Below are 20,426 nucleotides of genomic sequence, written 5' to 3'. Positions count from 1 at the left end.
AACCATTCACAGGTACCCTCTCAGAAACACTCCCTGTGGTGCTACTCTCTGGGGAATATATTCTGGTCGTGTAAGTAGGGAACATAGCCTTGTTCTATTATAATTGTAGATTTTTAAATTGTGTTGATTTCCTACACACCATTTAATCTATAGGACCTTATGTTATTTAATTTTACACAGTTCTATAAAAAAAAAGATTACAGATATCCCCCTCTCTTTCTGGAGAAGAGAATGCAATGTACCTTTAGTGAACACAACTGGACTTTAACGTCACTGATGTGTTTTTAAAGGTACAGGGTCTGGTTTAATGATGTTTTTTGCATGTGGCTGGTGTGGTACAGTGATAAAACCATTGACTCACATGTGAGAGACCTGGGTTCAATTCCAGGTCTGGGCAACCATTCTGTGCTATGTCAATAAGAGTCCTTGGGCAAGACTCCTAACACTGTGTTGACCTACGTGTACTACCAGTAATTCCAACTCTGAATAATGTAAATGTAATGACCCTCATTCTCTTGAGATTCAGTTCACAGACGTCTTGATCCCTGTTGGCCCCAGTGCATCAAAACAGGCCCAAACCATGATACTACCACCACCACATTTCACAGATGGGCTCTGGTTCTTAAGCTGAAGTGCAATGTTTTCAATCCTCCAGATGTAACCAGATTAGAAGTTCAGATTTGGTCTCATCTGTCCCCAAACATTTCTCCACCAACCTTCTGGTAAGTTCATGTGATCTTTAGTGAACCACAGCTGAGCAGCAATCTTGTTTTTTTCCATGCAGCCCTGCCCTGCACACCATTGTTGAGTGTTGTCCTGGTGGTGGAGTTATCAACATTAACATTAGCCAGTGTTACAGACGGCCTCAGTGGTTTAAAAGTTACCCTGGGGTCCTTTGAGAGCTCACAGACTATCATCCGCCTTGGGGGGATCTTCGTGGGTCAACTACTCATGCGGAAGGACACCGCGGTCATACATTCCCTACGTTTGTGCTCAATCTGACCATGGATCTATCTAATCCTAACACTTCAGAGAGGGTTTTGCAGCGTTGTCCAGCCTGATGACCACCAGCAACTGCTTTCTGAGGTCCTCAGAATCCTCCACTTCCACAAATATGTGCTGTGAAGGTCAGACGGTGACAGATCCCTGTACTTTAAACACAACAAGAGGTCCACTCACACCCGACGGTGCTCCACATCGCTCTAAACTCACCTCAACACTCAGAGTAACTGCTAATCCTAGAGGTTCCCAAACGTTTGCCACTCACAGATCTTATTTTACCACATCATGTGAACACAGCAGCTGTCCTTCCCATTGTGTGACAATTGCATGGTGGTCAATTTCACTCCAAAATGACTGCGTGAAATCTTTCTACTTTGACTTCCATTAAAAGTCTTCTTTCCCTTGTCTTGTAAAGTTCCTATTTTGGAGATACATATATTTCTTTTGACATCAATGATATGCAAATCCACTGAATCTAAGCCGGTTTAGGCCAGTACTTCGATGGGAGACCACTGTAGGTGGTGTTGATGGAGCCAACAGAGGGCGCTGTCCCTGTGGTCTGTGTGGATCCCAATGCCAGAGTGCAGTGACAGGGACACTGTACTGAATAAATAGCACTGTCTTTCAGATAAACTGAGGTTCTGACACTCTGAGGTCATTAAACCTGTTGCTGGTCATTGGTGGGTGTTGAGGCGACCCCCTAATGTCCCAGAGAATGAAGCACACTGGGGGTCTAGAAAAGCAGTGATAGAAGTGGAGCTATCATAACAGATCCTGTAATCATTTTTGTCTCATGTATTTAACTGGGTTCTCTATGTCTACTTTTAGTATTGTGTGTATGTGTATGTGTGTGTGTCTGTCTACAATGCCCCGTCTCTACTTGATAACATTATTTATGACTGTTGTGAAGCAGGTGATCTCACACTCTGCCTGAAGCCTGCTGAATCCATCACTGTTTTCCCTCGGCAAGTTGATCCATCCCCGTCTCCACAAGTGCAGAGACAGAGGCAGAGAAAGAGACAGAGACAGAGATGAGCCACAGTCGAGACGAAGTACCGGCATCTCCCGCATTTATCAAAGAGGAGGGGGAGCTCAGCTATCTATAGCCCTGGGTGTCAGGCAGGCCCCAAGTGACACCTTTAATACCGCTGTTGATGACAATGACGATTTTTTTTCTCCCGTTTGCCGCCATGCTGAGAACTCCATTTATCCGTCACCTCTTCCCACATCCACCTGCTCTCACTCTGAGAGCCTCACATCAGCTTTAATGACAGCTGCTTATCATACAACAAATGTGTTGGAGAAAGACAGGGTCTTCTGGCAGTCCTTGTGTAAATAGAAGTCCATGTATAATTGTTTCAACCAAGAAGCGTAGAAATGCCAGGCCTCTGAATAACCTCAGCTTGGTGACATCTTCAGCAGTGTTTTCTCAGAGGAGAACAGAGGCTTATTAAAAATTCCTCTCCTGAAGGTCACCGCTCTGTCCACGAGGATCTGTCCATCTGAAACCCGTCTCTCCAGCCTCGTCCCCTCCCTCGCTTTCACTGTGTGTGGAACGCTGTCCAAGCGCGTCTGCTCAAACACATGCAGCAGGTTCCTCCTAATCCCACGCCAGCTGTGCATCGCCGACACCACAAAGCAGTTCTTCGGAGGAGTGTAATAATCAGCATCTGTTTCTGAACCATGTGCCTGTGTGTGTCAATGTGTGTGTGGGGAAGATATGACGTCAAACCAAAGGCCTGGTCACACTGTGTTTTTGTGTTTTGTTTTGCGTCGTGAAATGGGCGTGGCTAAGGTCAGGGACGTACATCAGCCGTGTGCACCGTCCTCCATTTTGGAACAGCGCTAACCTAGCAGCAAAGGTTCAAGAGTGAAGTTCTCAGAGAAGAGTTTTTTTAGCTCTTCTTTTACTTTGTTGGAGGAGGAGAGCGACTAAAACAAAGCGATTGTGGATTCATCCGGTTGTCAGCCTGAGAAAGGAGTTTGGGGAGTTTCACTGCCTCAGCAAGAAGAGCAGCGGTTTATAGAGTATTACTAAAAACACCTGAAGAAAATATAATTACCATCTAATCCCACCTGCCAACTGACTGCGTACCAAGATGCCTCTCCTTTGTGTTCATTCATTCATTCATTCATTATCTGTAACTCTTATCCAGTTCAGGGTCACGGTGGGTCCAGAGCCTACCTGGAATCATTGGGCGCAAGGTGGGAATACAACCTGGAGGGGGCGCCAGTCCTTCACAGGGCAACACTCACACATTCACTCACACACTCACACTTAGTCGCCAATCCACCTACCAACGTGTTTTTGGACTGTGGGAAAAAACCAGAGCACCCGGAGGAAACCCACGCGGACACAGGGAGAACACACCACACTCCTCACACACAGTCACCCGGAGGAAACCCACGCGGACACAGGGAGAACACACCACATTCCTCACAGACAGTCACCCGGAGGAAACCCACACAGACACAGTGAGAACACACCACACTCCTCACAGACAGTCACCTGGAGGAAACCCACACAGACACAAGGAGAACACACCACACTCCTCACAGACAGTCACCCGGAGGAAACCCACGCAGACACAGTGAGAACACACCACACTCCTCACAGACAGTCACCTGGAGGAAACACATGCAGACACAGAGAGAACACACCACACTCCTCACAGACAGTCACCTGGAGGCGGAAATAGAACCCACAACCTCCTGGTCCCTGGAGCTGTGTAACTGCCACACCTACCTGCTGCACCACCGTGCTGCCTTCTCCTTTGTGTTGTAATTTGCAATCTGCACTAAATGAGTTGTATATTATCTCCCATTTTGAAACTGCAACAATCAGTGCTTCCTCCATGTCGGCTCAGACTGATGAGTCATAGGTCACACAGCCAGAGCAGCAGCGCTATTGGTTGGGGGATGTGAATTTGCAGGTCAAGGTTCACCTCAGTTGAACTTGACGCAAAATTTGCAGGTGAAAATTATTAGCCCGGAAGTCGTCTACGTGAAATTCCCCTATCGCAGTGAATCTCATAGATATTAATGAAATTCTGCTCTGGAAAAGTTGTGGACAAAGACAGTGACCAGGCCGTAATTTTACAGGACATTTGATCACCTTTCTGTCCTCGGTTACGTGTATTGCTCAAGTTCACTCTAAACTTCTTCTTGACTTTTGGCTTCATTCGATGGAAGTGTGGATGTCTAATCAATCACTGACTACAGACCAAGTAATAAACCTCACTCACAGAATTGTGTCAGCACACTCCTGGTGCCCTGTCCTGTTCCTCATTTACATATTTTCATGTCCTGGTTAGGGAATCTTTAAAAAAAAAAAAGAAAAAAGTCATTTTTCCTCTTCCAGATTTTTGACCTTATTTAGACACTACACAAACACAAAAGTCAGTCGTGGTCCTGCTCTTCCTGAGGACACCTTGGCTGCTGGACGCGCCGAGTCCACTGCTGGACATTGACAGAGCACTGTGTCCTCAGCAGGGGTCACTGTGACGGCCGGGGCCCAGTGGGTCTGAGCTAAACTTTAAGGGTCAGTGCTCCCAAGGACGAACTGCCTGTACCTAGCTCTACATCAGAGGAGCGTCATGACTTCAGACACTGGGACACTGTAGGGGCTCTCTTCAACTGTGCGTTCACCTTCTACACTCTGTACTCCCCTCAAACACACACCCTTACATCCCCAAATAACATCCCCAGCTAGCGAGCAAACAGACCTGCTCCAGCTCTGGTCCTTAGGAAGTGTTGTGATGTAGTAGAGTCTACAATGTGATTTTACATAGCAGGGTTTAGGAGGGATGGCAACAGCGGGACAAAGACAACATAACCTCTCTCCTGAGCCCTGAACAGCCCTGGGAGCCATTAGACTCTGAGTGGAAGAGGCTGTGGATGCGTCCTTTGGGTCGTCCTGGTGTTTGTAGCATAGTAGGTGGGACACCACTGCCTTCTAAATACAAGAACAGGGTTCAAGTCCCTGCTTTGTTAAGCACCCCCCCAACTCCAGAGTGGCCTTCATCTGTGACATAAACAGTACTGATATCTACCTTTTAGATCCAGGACAATTCTAATTAGAGCACAGTAAACTCAGGAAGCTGGTCAGGAGTGTGTACTATGCACACAATGTGTCCAAATGTTTGTAGACATTGTTTGTAATTGGAGAACTCAGCCACTTTAAAGTGCACCCCATCGAAATCCTTCTCCTGAGCAAAGTACAAAAAACGTCCAACGTCTGCACTCTATGTGGCCGAGAGCCATCAAATACTCACAGCTTTTACTGTGTAAACGTCTTGGGCGCCTAAGATATTTACTATTATTTAAAATAAATAATTTATCTGCTCAAAATCGTGGTGCTTACATACATTTCTATATAATAACACAAGAAACAAATATAAATCATTCATTCACTCATTGTTTGTAAGTGATTATCCAGTTCAGGGTTGCGGTGAAATGATTTATTTATTTATTTTTAAAGCAGTAGCTGTGTTGTGAGGAAGTGTGAAGGACAAAGTGTGTTTCCAGATGTTCTCCTGATTGTATGGATGTGTTAAATCTACAGCACACGCAATTTAACGCAACGATGCAACGATGCATTAATCATGAAAACTAGGGACTGGACGATAACCTCAAATAATACTGGACTGTCACCGGGAGAGATGTGGAAAGGGTTAAACCAACACATACGTACATACATACATACATGCACACACACACACACACACATGGGATTAGTTTGTCTAGTAATAGTTGGATTATTCTGTGTGTTTGCACCAATGAAAAAAAGCTTAGATAAAGTTAGAGATTGATGGCTCTAAAAGCTTTTTTAAATCTCATTTTCTCAGGTGTCTAAGACTTTTGCGCAGTGCTGTAGTGTACGGCTAGAGGCTGCTGCTGTTATAGTGTGTGTGCTGCTCCAGTGCAGCTGTGTGGGGATGTACCCTATGGCTGTGTGTGTGTGTGTGTGTGTGTGTGTGTCTGAGGAATCCGATGGTGTGTCACAACTGGAGGAAGAAATATATGTGGAATCACAGGGATTGAGGGATTTTGAGGGGCAGGGTGTGTTCTGTGTGTGAGGAGCTCATCACGAAAACCCTTTACTCCAGAGAACACAGACCCCAGATCAGCTCCGGGAGGCGGCTCCCTGAACATTCCGGGTTTGCTTCGGAGGCAATGGGACGAATAAGAGATAAGAAAAAGCCTTCAGTAAAAAAAAGATGTGAATTTCTCTCTCTCTCTCTCTCTCTCTCTCTCTCTCTCTCTGTGTCTTTGTATGGTACACAACGTCCTTCCCCTGCTATTGAGCTTTCAGCAGCTCGTACACATGGCGCCAAGGCTTTGACGGTGGAGTGAGGGAACACTGCATTTGCAAATGAAAAATCACTGCTGTCCTGACTCTGAACTCCTTACAACTTTCCATAGGGTTCCAGCTTTTTTAGTATGATTTCTGATCATTTTGGTTTTCTTAGTTTTAATAAACATCTCCTGGGGGTTTTGTTGTTGTTGTTTTCCCCCTGGGGCAGGGGTGTGGGTGGGAGGGAAAGTTTGGTGGGGGTACATTTTATATTGTTCTTATTATGGTCATTTTTCTCTGTCAAACAATAAAACAATTGTTCACAATGTAACAAAAAAAAAACAATCAATAGTTTCAGAGAGAGAGAGAGAGAGAGAGGGAGAGAGAGAAAGAGAGAGAGAGAGTGAGGGAGAGAGAGAGAGAGAGAGAGAGAGAGAGAGAGAATAAAGTGAAAAGAGGAAAAAAGGGATGGAGAAAATGGAAACGAGATGAAAAACATGAGACAAAGGGAGAGAGATGGAGTAATAAGAAAGAGAAAGATGGAGAGAGGGAAATAAAGAAGAGAGGGAAGAGAAACAGGAAAGTAAGAAAGTGGGAGAGCAGTGGAGAGAGGGAAAAAGGACAGATTAATTTTTTGAGAAAAGTAAGAAAGAGAATGCGGAGAGAGAGAGAGAGAGAGAGAGAGAGAGAGAGAGAGATGTTGTTGCGCCGATATCACTTGTCCTGTTCCTCTAAGCCAGTGCCTCTTCCGTGAAGCGGGGATGAGTAATTAAACGCTGTTCACACCTCGCTGTGACATTTCGATGAGGATAAAGGTGTGGAAATGTGTTCGTGTTTTAATTTTTTAATCATGCACTGCGTTACTGCTCTGCCCACACACACACACATACACACACACACACACACACTTACACAAAATGCATGAAAATGGAACTATAACAAATACTAAACCACTCTTCTGAGAAGATGTTTAAACATTTCTGTACAGCGTCTGAATCTCACAACACTGATGTTGGTGATTAGTTCTGGATCACAAACACCAATCCAACTCATCCCACAGGTATTAGATGGTGCTCTATCACTCCAGAGGACACATATCCAATGCTCCCCTGCCCGATACTTATCCCCTGTAGCCCATGCCTGGGACTGAACACAGTGACTTCAGACTCACAGGTGTGTGTACATGATTGGGATACTATAGTAACTGTCTAGCAACACCATAGCACCAACCTGGGATACCACAGCAACCACCTAGCAACCACCCAGGGGACCACAGCATGCACAGAGGACACCACAGCAACCTTCTAGCAACCACCTGGGACACCAAGGCATGCATCTAGTAACCACCTAGGATACCAGGGCTATGTTTTTATTTGTTTTCCACTTGGTTCGCTTGAACCTGTCCTTGCACCAAAATTACCACAGTGACTGGTTAGCAACAGCTTAACAACTCCATGGGATACAATAGCCACTGCCTAGCAACCACTCGCAATACCATGGCAAAGACCTTCTAACCCTCTTGGCAACCATGCCAATATAAATTTGTAGTTTTTTTTAATATTTCTATTGTTTGTGCACCTAAACGTCTTAAATTATTGACGGTGCATTTTGAATTGCTTTGTTCTAAAATGATGAGAAACTGGTTAGCAACAACATTACAGCTCCCTGGAATTCCACAGCAACCACATGCTAATCACTTAACAAGATCTTAGCAACCCCATGATATACTACGACAAACCCTGACAACCACCTGGAAATTGCTCTGTGCCAACGTCATTCTGGTGTTATTTTAATTATTTGCAGCACTTTGCATTGCAGGTGCTTAGATAGAGTGCTATCAAGATAGTCTTAAAATACTTTCCTATAAACCCACCATGAAGAATGCAGATTTCTTGGATCACATTAGGAGTAAATGCATGAACATAAACCTGTATTTTTGCCGAGAGTGGAATATATGGTGCTAGCAAACAAGCACATGTCAGCTGCACTTGGAGAATCTGGGCTGCAGGTTTGAAAACGCAGTAAATCTTGCATGGCCAATCAGGGCTCTACTCCACTCTAAATCTGCAGCCTGGAGAATCCTCCCTGTGCTGTCTGTGCATTTGATAATGAGGCCTGATTTCCCTGACAGCGAGCAAATAAAACTTGAACGGCGTGTAGGAAAAGACCCTTCTCCCGAGCCCGGCGGTTCACCTGCTGAAAGGAGATATGCATTCGCAGGAGTGTGGCGCCACAGTTAAAGGGATTTGGGCTGCTTTCATTAACTCCCCATCACAGAGCAGGGATGGGCTTTTAGATCCGGCCGGAGGTTTATCTCTAGGACTGCATCACTCTCCGCTCGAGGAAGCACTCTGTCGGGGGAGGGACTGCCTGGCTGCATCTCTGTCTGTGCCTCTGTCTCTCTGTGTGTCTCCCTCCTCACGCCAACTCCTTCATCACTGGGAAAGTGGGGTCTAAAGACTTCTGACTAAAATGGGAAGACGAACCACAATCGATCATACTCCTTCACCTGTATTCGCAGCTGCTGGGAAACGAAGCCAGTACCTGGCACACGGGCCTGTGTTATATTAGAGGGTCTACTTTTTTGACCCTCTTCTGCTTGAGCTTAAATTACAGTCATTTGTAACTCAGACGATTATTTAAAGGAGGACCTAGTTGCTCAAAGGTGTACTCACAGCCTGTATAATCTCCGTAAAAAAAGGCAAAGTCTAATAAAATGGGAGATTCTTAACTGATAAAAATACAGTGCTTGTTTTGCTTAAAAAAATCAAGGAAACTTTTTTGCCTAGTCTCTGTAAATATTAAATAATTCACTTTGCACAAAATAAAATAAAGTAAAATCAAATTTTCAAGTATATTCACGTAAAATTGTCCAAGCAGTGGTTCTGTGTAAGTAGGTGCTCACAGCGGTCAAATGACTGCCCTGGGCGCTTGTTATGAGTAAATCAAAAAACGTGGTGCTTTTAATGTCGAATTTCCTTTGGTTTTTATATTGTGTATTGTGTGTATTGTTTATGATTAATCAAAATGTATACAAACTCTGCATCATGTTCAATTTAAAAACCCAATCTAATATCTCAGAGTAAACCCACAATTTTCTTGTTATTTCCCCCTAAGGTTCTCCATTTGTTTACATTTAACATTACCCTTGTAATTATCCCATCATTCGCCTGTGTTCGGCTGCAACATTAGATATAGAGGGACGTCATTTTGTAGCCTTTTCAGACTCCTGTTCATTTTCAACCAAATATAAACATTGTTTAGACGGCTGAGACATCTGATGGGTTTCTGCTCGGTGGGAAATTACATGAAAAGCCTCTGGATTATACCTTTACAACAACATGAAATCTGGAGAGGCAGTAGAATCTAACCAGCTACTTCAGTTTAACCTTCTGTCTGAGAGGTTGTGGTAGTCACTGGATTTAGTTTCTTTGTATTTATGGCTCTGCCCACTTTAAAAAATTATTGCAAACAGAGTAAATTGAACAAGACTATTGTGTGTTGTGTGGGTGGACCTAAGAGTTGTGTTTGGGATTACATAAAAACATTACATCGTGTTAAAAATAACTAGATACATTCTTGTAAAAGTACAAACATAAAAGCAACCTCTATGAGTTTGGGCAACTTCTGTTGTCTCTGGTTTGTCCACATTCAGAAGTTCTTTTAAGGTAAGTCAAAAATAACCCATCTATGGGGCATTAAACATCTATGGGGCAGGAACAGAGCAACACCCTCATCTCTTTTCACGCTTTTCAGTGTTTGGAGGTCTCTTTTACATCTAAATGTCTGATCATATCAGATCAAGTCCCTTTTTATTTATTTATTTATTTTTTCATAGTGTTCGTAAACACATTAGACCAGTTTCCAGCGTGCTAACAGACTGGAGAGCAGCAAATGGTGAGGAAATTGGAGCAGTAGAACTGCATCGTATGGAGTGATGGAGTAATTGGATGCAACTAAGACTAATCATCCACCTGAAGGCCATCAGATCCTCACAACAATGTTCCAAAATCGAGTATAAAGCCTTCCAAATAGAGTAGAAGCTGTTACTGCAGCAAACAAGTACAAACTCTCTATGAATACCTTTCATTTCAGGAAAAATGATGGTGAGGAGGGGTCCACAAACACCTACTAAATGTTGACCCACTGCAGGGGAAAAACACTGGATCAAATGACACCAGCCTCCTGTAATCGCTGTTGCCTCCGAAGGGTTAAACCTGCTCGCTCACAATAGGTCAGCATCACACCCTCACTGCAATTCCAACAGCTTAATCAGAACAAAATGAACAGTGCCGTCTTGGCCCCTGTCTCCTGTGCCCAAACCCTAGTACGCAATCACTAGCTTTTGTCTGGAAGCGCATTGTCAACGTTCAGCTCAAAGTAATTAAACCATGCTTTTGCTACGTGAGTTCATTTGGAGACGCGCTCTCCGGAGGATCTCTGAATGCCGGCAGATGTTCCCTTTACAATGCGGGAGAGGCCCGAAGAGGGAAGACTGCAAAAGAGCGGATGGGAACGCTGTGCGCATATCAATCAGCTGCCACCGTCAAACAGAGCCACCACACGTCCAGACCACTTTTCCCCACAGCCGGCAAGGGTCTGAGTGCTCACCTGTGGTGTCAGTGCTCTCTGCTGTTTACTCCGGGCCGTGAAAGGCCGCTGCCATGGCCCTGACTTTCAAAAAGGGCTTGGGCACTGTCATAGTATTAAACTCCATTCTTACACACACATAGAGCAGTCCTCCTTGTCCTGCAGTGTGAATGGTTTTGTATCCAGCTACATGTTACCACCCATGTCAACCATCTCATTGCTCTAGTGTCTTTCAGCGTATCCTGTTTGTAACAGCTTGCACTAGAACCTCAGCAAGGATTCACAGGACATCTCTCTCCAACAACAGCTGCAGCAGAAGTTACGTATGTCCAATGCAATTTGTTCAGCAGAAATGCTGTTGAGATCTGAACGCAAGTACTCGAGATGTCTTGTTGTGAATGGCTATGCGTTTTGGCAGTCCTTTGATCACTCAATACACATTCTACTTCCAGGTGCGTATAGGGCTTCTGTCTGTAAACAGCAAGGTTGAAAACTTCAGTTAAACGCCTGTGACCTTCAATCCCTCAGACAGCACTGCATTAAAATCTGACATGCTTTTGTAAGGAACAGAAGAACATGGGCTTGTGAATATTCCAGAAAAATCTTGCAAGAAAATACAGTTAAACACATTTATAACAACATCATCTAGAAACTTGATGGACAGATGCATGATGGGAACATGCTGTGTCCTTATAACTAACCCGTTGCTAAAGAACAAAGAAGAAAAGGACCATTCTGATGGCTGCCAATGTGTAGACTTCAAAACTCAGCGTCTGCTCTTTTAAAACTGGCACTGGAATATGAAGCATGATGGTCGTCCTACCTGACTCCATGAACTCGTTGTTGGAGGCAACCCAGGACTCTTTGCACTTGCGGAGACTGTCCTCCATGGCTTTGATGTCAGTGAAGGGACAGTTGCATTCTGGAAACTTTGTGGAACATCTGCACCAGCAGTCGTTGTTGCGGCAGAGCAGCTCTCCTTCGGAGTTACACGCCACGTAACTGAGCGCCGCCGCAACAAAGCGGCTCCGCAGGAACTCGGGGAGAACATCCTGTAAACCTGGGGGTGAAGAGGGCAGAGAATTTCATTAAGGTCAAGCCTACACACTATGCCCAAACGTTTGTAGACATCCTTTTAATGTATGAATTATGCTGGTGCTTTAAGCTGCACCAGCTGCTAACACAGATTTAATATTCAGTTGATCATAACTATGGAACTTACACATTACAAATGTTCTTGGTAAATCAGGACACTGACGTGGTGGTATGTTAGTGGATCAGACACAGCAGTGCTGCTGGAGTTTTTAAACCCTGTGTCCACTCTCTGTCCACTCTGTGAGACAGTCCTCTCTCGTTGGTCCACCTTGTAGATGTAGAGTCAGAGACAGTAGCTCATCTGTCGCTGCACAGTGTGTGTCGCTCGTCCTCTAGTCCTTCTTCAGTGACACAGGACGCTGTCGGCTGGATGTTTTTGGTCGGTGGACTATTCTCTGAGAGGTTTAACAACTCCAGCAGCACTGCTGTTGTCTGATTGACTTGTGGCAAGGCAACACACACTAACACAGCACCACCACATCAGTGTCACACCCAAATCATACCTGATCTGTGGGGGTCCTGAACATTAAAGTACAAGGTGAATGTACGCTCCCAAAGCATGCAGAGCAACAGGTGGACTGCAGTCTGTAATTGTAGAACTACAAAGTGTATGGTCAGTTGAGCTAGCGACATGGTAAATTAGTGTAGAAACCAGGAGGTCATTTTTTTATTATTGCTAATTGAAGTATATCTTTCCTCTTTCACATTCTGCAGCACTTTGAGCTGGTGTTTGAAAGCTACCATTAAGTGTATAACAGGTTTCAGATGTTGGATGATGGAAAGGCAACCGCCCACAAGTGTAAGAAAACGAGAGCACAGGAGTGATGTGTGTTTACATCAAGAAGTTGAGCAGGAGCTTTGTTGCCAAAATTACTACTGTTTAATTTCCCCCCTCCCCCCCGACTACCACCACCTTCCTTTGGTTTCTCCATCTCACCCCCCCGCCCCCCAAGGGAACGTGTTTTCTATTTTAACTCCAGGTCCACAATACAGTCAGCCCTGGCCCTCCCTCTCCTTCATCATCCGCTGTAGACTGAGCAGTGGGCAGACAGCTGATGGAATGTAAAATGGGTCAGACGCTGGGCTCGGTTTGGTACAGAGGAGCTCTGTAATTGGGTAATGGGATGAATAAAGACCGGCGGTCTCCATGGCAAGGTCATTCGGCCATAAACTGCTGTCATGAACTCCGGCAGGGCTGCAGACAGAGAATCGATGAAGCCGTGCTGTAATTCTCCCACCTGCTGTGCACATATTTTGATAGCTCTGAGTAACGTGAGTATTGACCTCTGTGTAGGAAATTAATTATTGATGATTGGGCAGATTGGATCGTCCAGTACAAAGACGTTACAATGGTGCTTGACATGGAGCAATGATATACGATACCTCTAAATATTTCTTCTGAAAATTAATGTATTCATCTGCTCTTAAAAATGATGGGTCTTCAAAGGTTCTTGATTAATGACCATTTCCATGCTTTTGTTCGTTTCATGGTGAACAGGTTAGAATGTTTTGTATATGATTGTCACACTGCTCTTTGTTTCCTGTGTCCCACCACGGCCTTCTTTAGCACATGGCTCTGTTTTGGTTTAGGTTCTTGTTTCCCTCCTTGTCTCCACCTATGCTCCGCCCTCTCGTTGTGGCTCCTTTGTGGTCCTGCCCCGTCATTGTCTGTCCCAAGTGTTTCTTGTTTGGCTTGTCTTTTTATAGTCCACGTCAGTGGCTCCTGTTTATGGGTCATTGTATGTGTGGAGTAATGTATTTTTATGGTTCATGTCCTTGTTTCTGATTCTTGCTGTGTTTTAGTTCTATGTTTAAAGCCTTTGTGTTTAGCATCTTAGCCCCAGTGTTTAGCTTCTCTGTTTAGCGTTTAGCCTTCGTGTTTAAACTTCTTGTTTAGTGTTTAGCCCCTTGGTTTATGTTTAATTTTTTCTGTTTCAAGGCCTTTGTATTGTATTTTGCTCAGTGTTTAGTAGTCAGTCTTGCTTAGTTTATTTAGTACCTTTTGTGTGTTTAGCCTCTCTGTATAGTTCCTTTGTGGTTATCATTAAAGTCTCCTGCAATTACCTCCATTGCTGTTCCTCACTCTTTGACCACCCCTGCACCCCCAAACATGACAGTGGTTCGATACAGCACCAAACATATCTCTACTATTGAAGAGATGTCCAGTGTGAAAAGACAGAATAATACTTTTGGCACAACATAGAACCATTTTCAAAACATTTCTACATGAGGTCCATGCATTTTTATCATGTTACAGATGAAAGCATGGAATGGATGTGTCCCAGTTGTGTACCACATACTAATATTAACATTAAAAGGGTTAGTTCCACTGGATAGTGCATAGATTATTAACATACTACACCATTTCCTAACAACACCACATGGCGAACTGTTGCTATGACAACGCACATCCTACCAAGCGGCAGCCATTTTTTTCAAAGTCTGAAACTCAAATAATTCCCTCCACACTGCATAGTGCACAGTGTAAGTCATAATGGTTCATGCACTAAAATACTGCAAAATATAAATATTTGTAGTCATAGTACTATTTATATTTGACATAAGCTTTACATCCCTCTAACATCTAATGCACTGTCTGAGTGTAGTAACATTACATTACATTTATATGTGAAGTGCACGATGTAGGGTGTATAGCACTATTTGGAACATAACCCACATTTTCCAGACATGAGAAGCTCATCCCATTCAGTGTTCACTGTGGATTTTTAACAAAGTACACAGCACCAGCGTCATTTGGGGTCTGTTTGAGCCTGTAACAAGCTGCAACAAACAACAAATGCTTTTGAACTTTGTGTTGAATCACAAGAAATATTGCAAATCTGATTGTGGCAATCAATTTCTGAGACAAATATGGTCTTTTTGATATGCTACATGACCACCTTCCCATTGGAAAAACTTGGCCTTGATCCAATATGGCGGCTTTCAAGATGGCGGCCATGACCCGATTATTGCATAAAAGATAGACCCCTCACCCATTCCTCGCTGAAGTATTCAGATATGTAAACTTCTCCTTCGTTTCTGTAATAAAAGGGTATCCTGAGATATATATAAATATATTAGATAAGTTCAGTGAGTGGAAGTACAATGTCACTGGGAGGAATGTGCTGCGTGTATTTAGTGAAAATACATGAACCTTGTTTTCTCGTGCCCTACAGTGTGATCATCCAAGCGCTCTTAATCAATGCCGCCCTATGAATTACTTATGAAATCATTCAATAATGAATACATTAATCCTCTCGCCATCCCTCCGCCAGCGAGAGCGATCCAGATTTCACAGCCCAGCTGTGGGTGTTGAGCACCTGCTAATTATATTATCTGAGAAAATAAAAAAAAGACTTAAATATATAAATAAATAAAACAAAACATAAAACCCCTCTTCTCACTCTCACTAGATCTGACAACCTTCAAGAGAGAATCGATTCCTTTTTGCCTCCGTTTGAGGGCTTTGGCGCAACATTTCTCTCCTCACCGGTATGAATATTTATGGGATGCGCTCCTCTGTATTTATTCTCTGAATCGTGGAGGAACAAGAGACGTAATTAGATGCAGTCTTCCTCTCGAGCCTTGGCTTCTGCTGGGTAGGGAGCCAGCAGTGTGAGGAGGCACAAAGAGAGCGAGTTGGATGGCTTTCATTCCGGAGACAGCTAAATAACAGCTCTCGCGCCCCCTCCCCCTCCTCCTCAGCCTCCTCCCCCTCAATCCCGGCCTCTTCACGGAGAGGAACGGAGCGCTGCCTTTGCGCTCCCCACCCCTCATCGAGGATTGCTGTGGCCTTCCAATCCAATCTGGAGGCTGGAGGTTGTCCCCCTTCATTCCCGTCATTCCTCAGCTAATGGAAAGCGTCCCTTTGTCTGGGGTCTGAGAAGGAGCACAAGAAGGACGTCACGACTAGAGTGGAACAGGTGAAAGAGATGAAACAGTCGTGGGGTTGAAAGATGACCCCAGCCAATGTGGGCTTCCTCCGCCCTTTTCAGAGACGCGTACCCCTCGTGGCCCCTTCCTCGGTTTATTAAAGTAATTACAGGATGGCGGTCAGCGGGGGGCTAACTTCAGGAGGCGGCAGCATTAAGTGGGTTGATGTTTTAAATGTCAAACCTGGAGAAAATGGCACAAGTGGCACAGGCCAGGTGTATGATTAGTGACAACCCCCAGGCTAAGCTGCGTCCGCTTCTGCTTTACCTACGATGCATCTTTCACCCGACTTATGGCAACACTGCTTTCAAAGTAAGCTCAAAACCCCTCGTCCTCTAAAAGCATGTGGTTTTAATCGAAGGTGCTCTGCGCTGTGAGTTCCAGATGCTTTTCACCATGTTGCTGAAGGTAATTTTTTATATAGAAGAGTAATTTCATAATTTCTGACGTCTCAGACAGACACACACAGAACACACACATCCACAGGTGGCACAAACATCCAATTAAGGAGACTTGCTCAAAGCACATCAGCCTTTTTAGCTTAGTGCAGACAAGAGAAGAGAGACATAAACAAACCTGCATTTCAAAGGAAGCTCAGCACTATATTACGTTATTATGTTATTATTTGCATATTTGCACATAGCACAACGTTCATGTCATTTACCCACTCCCTTTAAACTCCACTCTGGTTCCATGCATCATTTACTCAGTTAGGTTCGCAAACATCGAGCTGTGGACCAGCACCGGGCCAACAACAAGTGCTCAACTTCACTTTTAAAATACTATATTTATAGTTCATTCATTCATCTTCTGTAAGTATTTCATCTTGGGTCCAGAGCCTGGAGTCTTGCACTTGACATAAGACAGGAACACTCACTCACACACTGTGTGAACTATTGTAACCGGAAATAGTCCACAGGTGTGTGTGAGTGACTGGGTGAGTGTGTGAAACTGTCCACGGCTGTGAGTGTGTGAATGAGTGACAGGGTGAATATGCAAATCTGTCCACAGGTCTGAGTGACTGGCTGACAGTGTGTAATTATCCACAGGTGTGGGTTCTGGACCCATCAAAACCCTGCTCAGGATAAAGTAGTTGCAGATGGATGAATAAAAAATCCACATCTTTTAACCCTCAGGATTCACTGATCATGCCGCTGTGATCAAACCTGAGGACTGTTTCAAGATGAGACACTTTAAATAAATGCAAAATCAGAAGGAAACAAAAGTAGCTAAAATAAGGCAAGGGCTCCTAAGGGCTACGAAGCTTCGCACCGTGTTGTAAATGTGGTTAAGTTGTTTAATGACTCTGGAAAACTGCAGCAGATAAAACTTGTATTTATGAATAATAGAGGACTTGTGGAAAACACAAATTAAGCCCCAAAAAATGGTGTCTCAGACTTACATAAATACAAGAACATAGCGTCTGTGCTGTGTTATATAACCAGACAGCTCTCACAAACACAGACCAAGGCTACTTCATGGAACTCAATGTTTTATTGGCAGCTCTTAACACACAAAAAGAGAGATAAACAAGAGTGATCCCAAACTGAAAGGGTACTTTGACGCTGTTGGTGCTGGACAGGCTGGAAGCGTAATTTGGCATCAGTACGTAATGATAAAAACATCGCTAATGGTCCAGGCTGTTGTTTTATTATCAGATCATAAATTATCCCTCAACTTTATTGAACTGCAGCACCAACCAACAAATAAATGAATACATTTTCACGTTAGGAAACGGAAAAAAGAGGTTTGGAAATCAGAAATGAAAAAGAAGCATGTTTTTTGGGAGCCTGAGAGGTGGGTGCAGAAACTGTGTGATTCTGACAGAAAATACTACTGTGGTATAGATGCTGAGAGTGTGATGGGCTGCTGATGTACAGCAAGGCCAATGTTATCAGAGAAGGAGCTGGTTTTCCTCGTCTGGATGAAGCTCCGATGTGCACCGAGGCTCTAGCTGCAGGCCTGGGATTGAACTCATCTGTTTTCCCCAACAGAGGTCCAGAAACATGGTTGTAGCAAGTAATGTCAAGTTTGGCTTTGGTGCTTTCAGGAGCAGGAGTATATGAACACACCTTGTGCTGATGGTGTGTGTGAAATTACTTATTTACTCAAAACTGACTGTAAAAGCGAGTGTACTCGTTAAGATTAGGGATGGGAATATCCGGATAACCGAGGAAGTATTACTCTATACTCCAACAGAGAGCATTGTTCTCCACCTTGAGAGAAACCCTAATCTGTTGAGGGAATAAGAACAGAAACCTGGCTAGTGTTATGCTGGTTATTGTAATGCTACATACAAGCTGCAATTATACAGCTGTACATTTTGTCTCAACCCAGATGCATCAGAGAGAATGTGTTCTGCAGCAGGGCTTGTTTTTCAAGTGGCTTAGTTCTCGCCTCGACCCGGAGCATGTCAACATGACTACTATACAATGATAAACCTATGTTTACCTAAAAGCTATTTAAATGTACATTCACTATGCAGATCCCCCAGTCCCACAATGCTACCAACCTCATAGGAAGACGGTACATGTTTATTTAGTAAAGCAAACCACCACTCTTTTCAAACTGCATCAGAGCTGAACATGCTGGAGAATCAGAGTGTTATTAAAAAAAAAAAAAAGCAAATCACTGCTTTGGCTGTCACTGAATATATGACTATTCATAATTATTTTCACATATTTATCATTTCTGTCTCTGTTTATGCAGTGTTAATAATGTTAGTGTTAATAAACATTGCCTACTGCTGAACGCGGGTTACATACGCACCCGTTCCTCTAAAGGAGATCAGTCCCTAGTGCTCTTGCTCAGCCTTAAAAGCCTAAAAAAAACAAGGACACTTTTTTGACATACAAGTCCTATCTATGAGTATTAGGACTGCACCTATGAGTGAGTGAATGAGTGAGTGAGTGAGCTACAAGCCGTTTGAGGTGCTTCACATATGAAAATGCTACAATCTAAACTTGTTGGAATGTGTAATCTTTATATTAACTGTGTTCTACCGCACTTAATTTATTGGAGCACCCATTGATGACAAATTGTGCTGGACAGAGACACTAACTTAATCTGAAACTAAAATGGCCCAGTGGGTGGAACTGGCAGTGACTAACATTGGCAAAAAAAATGTGTATAAACTTCCAAAAAAGAAAAAAAGGCCAGCCTGTTGTTTTTTTTTTTTTTTTATCAGACAATCAGACACAGAAAACAATGCTGTCATTATCTTATTTGCTGAGAACACCACTATTATCTGATGGAGATAAAATGCTTGGTATTTCTACTGACTTATGAGTAGCAGTGGAAAAACCTGACCTTGCCTTAATGTTGAATAAAAACTACTGCGAGGAAATGGCAGTGAGGAGTTTGGGTAAAAGTCCAAGAAAAGGACGGACAGTAGCCGAGTCCCGAAGCCTGCGACTGCAGCCTCAGAAGGACACATCCTCAGTATTACACTTTTCCAAAGACATCGCAGCATGAAACTCCCCTGTAGGAGACGTCAGCTTGCCCTAATGGAGCAGTCTAATGGTGCTACACAGTGACATCACCCGCTGTGGCACAAAACTTTACTTTTTTAAGGAAATTTTATATAAAAATGAGCACTGGACTCATTTAAATCAAACATATTTTTAAGACAAACTCTAATCCCTAGACTCTGGTTTTCACCAGGTTTTGTGTAATTTATTTCGTGTGCAGGGAATTGTGGGTAAGTGAAGTACCCGAAGGACACATCAAGAGCGTCCTCCAAATCTCTCCGACAGAATCCTGCAGGTCTTAGCTGTAAACAAAGGTGTATTCACAGAAACCTCAGGTTTCAATGACGTAACAGACTCAGGGACAGAGCCAGTGTCTTTGATGTGGAGCACTGAATAGCACCCCCTTGTGGAGCGCTACATGAATGTGAGTCAATGATTGAGTATGTATATGAGTGAGAACATGGGTGTGAGTGAGTGAATATGTGTTTGGGAGTGAATGAATGACTGAGTCTGTATGTGATTAAGTGATTGAGTGTGTGTGAATGAATGAGTGTGTGTACATAATGAGTCAGTGAGTATGTGAGTAAGAGTGAGTGTGTACAGCTGTATGGGAGTGAGTGAATGAATGAGTGAGAAAAGGAGTGTGTAAATAATGGGTGAGTGAATGAGTGACTGAGTTAATGCATGAGTGAGTGAGTATGTGATTCATTGTATATATAATATGAATAAGTGTGTGAGTGAATTAAAAGTCAGATCTATGAAGTGTCTAAATCCTAACAGCGCTACGGAGGCTCCTACAGGACACAGCTCTGTTTACCGTGGCTTTACGAGGTGAACGTCAGTCTTCCGCCTGATCTGAGAACAGCGCATTTTATAAGTGTCATGACTGACAAAAATCCACCAGCGAATCTCTCAAGTATTAAATGATTTTCACTTCTAAGTTGGTAAACAGCAGCTGCAGTGCTGTGCCACTCCATGCTATTCTCACATATGGTGTTACTGCTGTGAGGATCATTGCGGTTGTTACTTCAATATTGCAA

General features: G+C 43.7%; 1 protein-coding gene across 1 annotated transcript in view; it reads right to left on the bottom strand.

Annotated features, from left to right (window-relative positions):
- The window catches only part of brinp2 (bone morphogenetic protein/retinoic acid inducible neural-specific 2), a 174,806-nt gene that overhangs the window by 42,717 nt on the left and 111,663 nt on the right, over nucleotides 1-20,426 (bottom strand). The window contains exon 6 of the mRNA XM_066681828.1: nucleotides 11,712-11,948. Coding sequence (XP_066537925.1) covers nucleotides 11,712-11,948 — 237 coding nt within the window. The remainder of the gene's footprint in view (nucleotides 1-11,711; nucleotides 11,949-20,426) is intronic.

Source organism: Hoplias malabaricus, chromosome 9 (genome assembly GCF_029633855.1).
Source record: "Hoplias malabaricus isolate fHopMal1 chromosome 9, fHopMal1.hap1, whole genome shotgun sequence".
Taxonomy (NCBI): Eukaryota; Metazoa; Chordata; class Actinopteri; order Characiformes; family Erythrinidae; genus Hoplias; species Hoplias malabaricus.
This window is presented reverse-complemented; position numbering and strand designations above follow the sequence as displayed.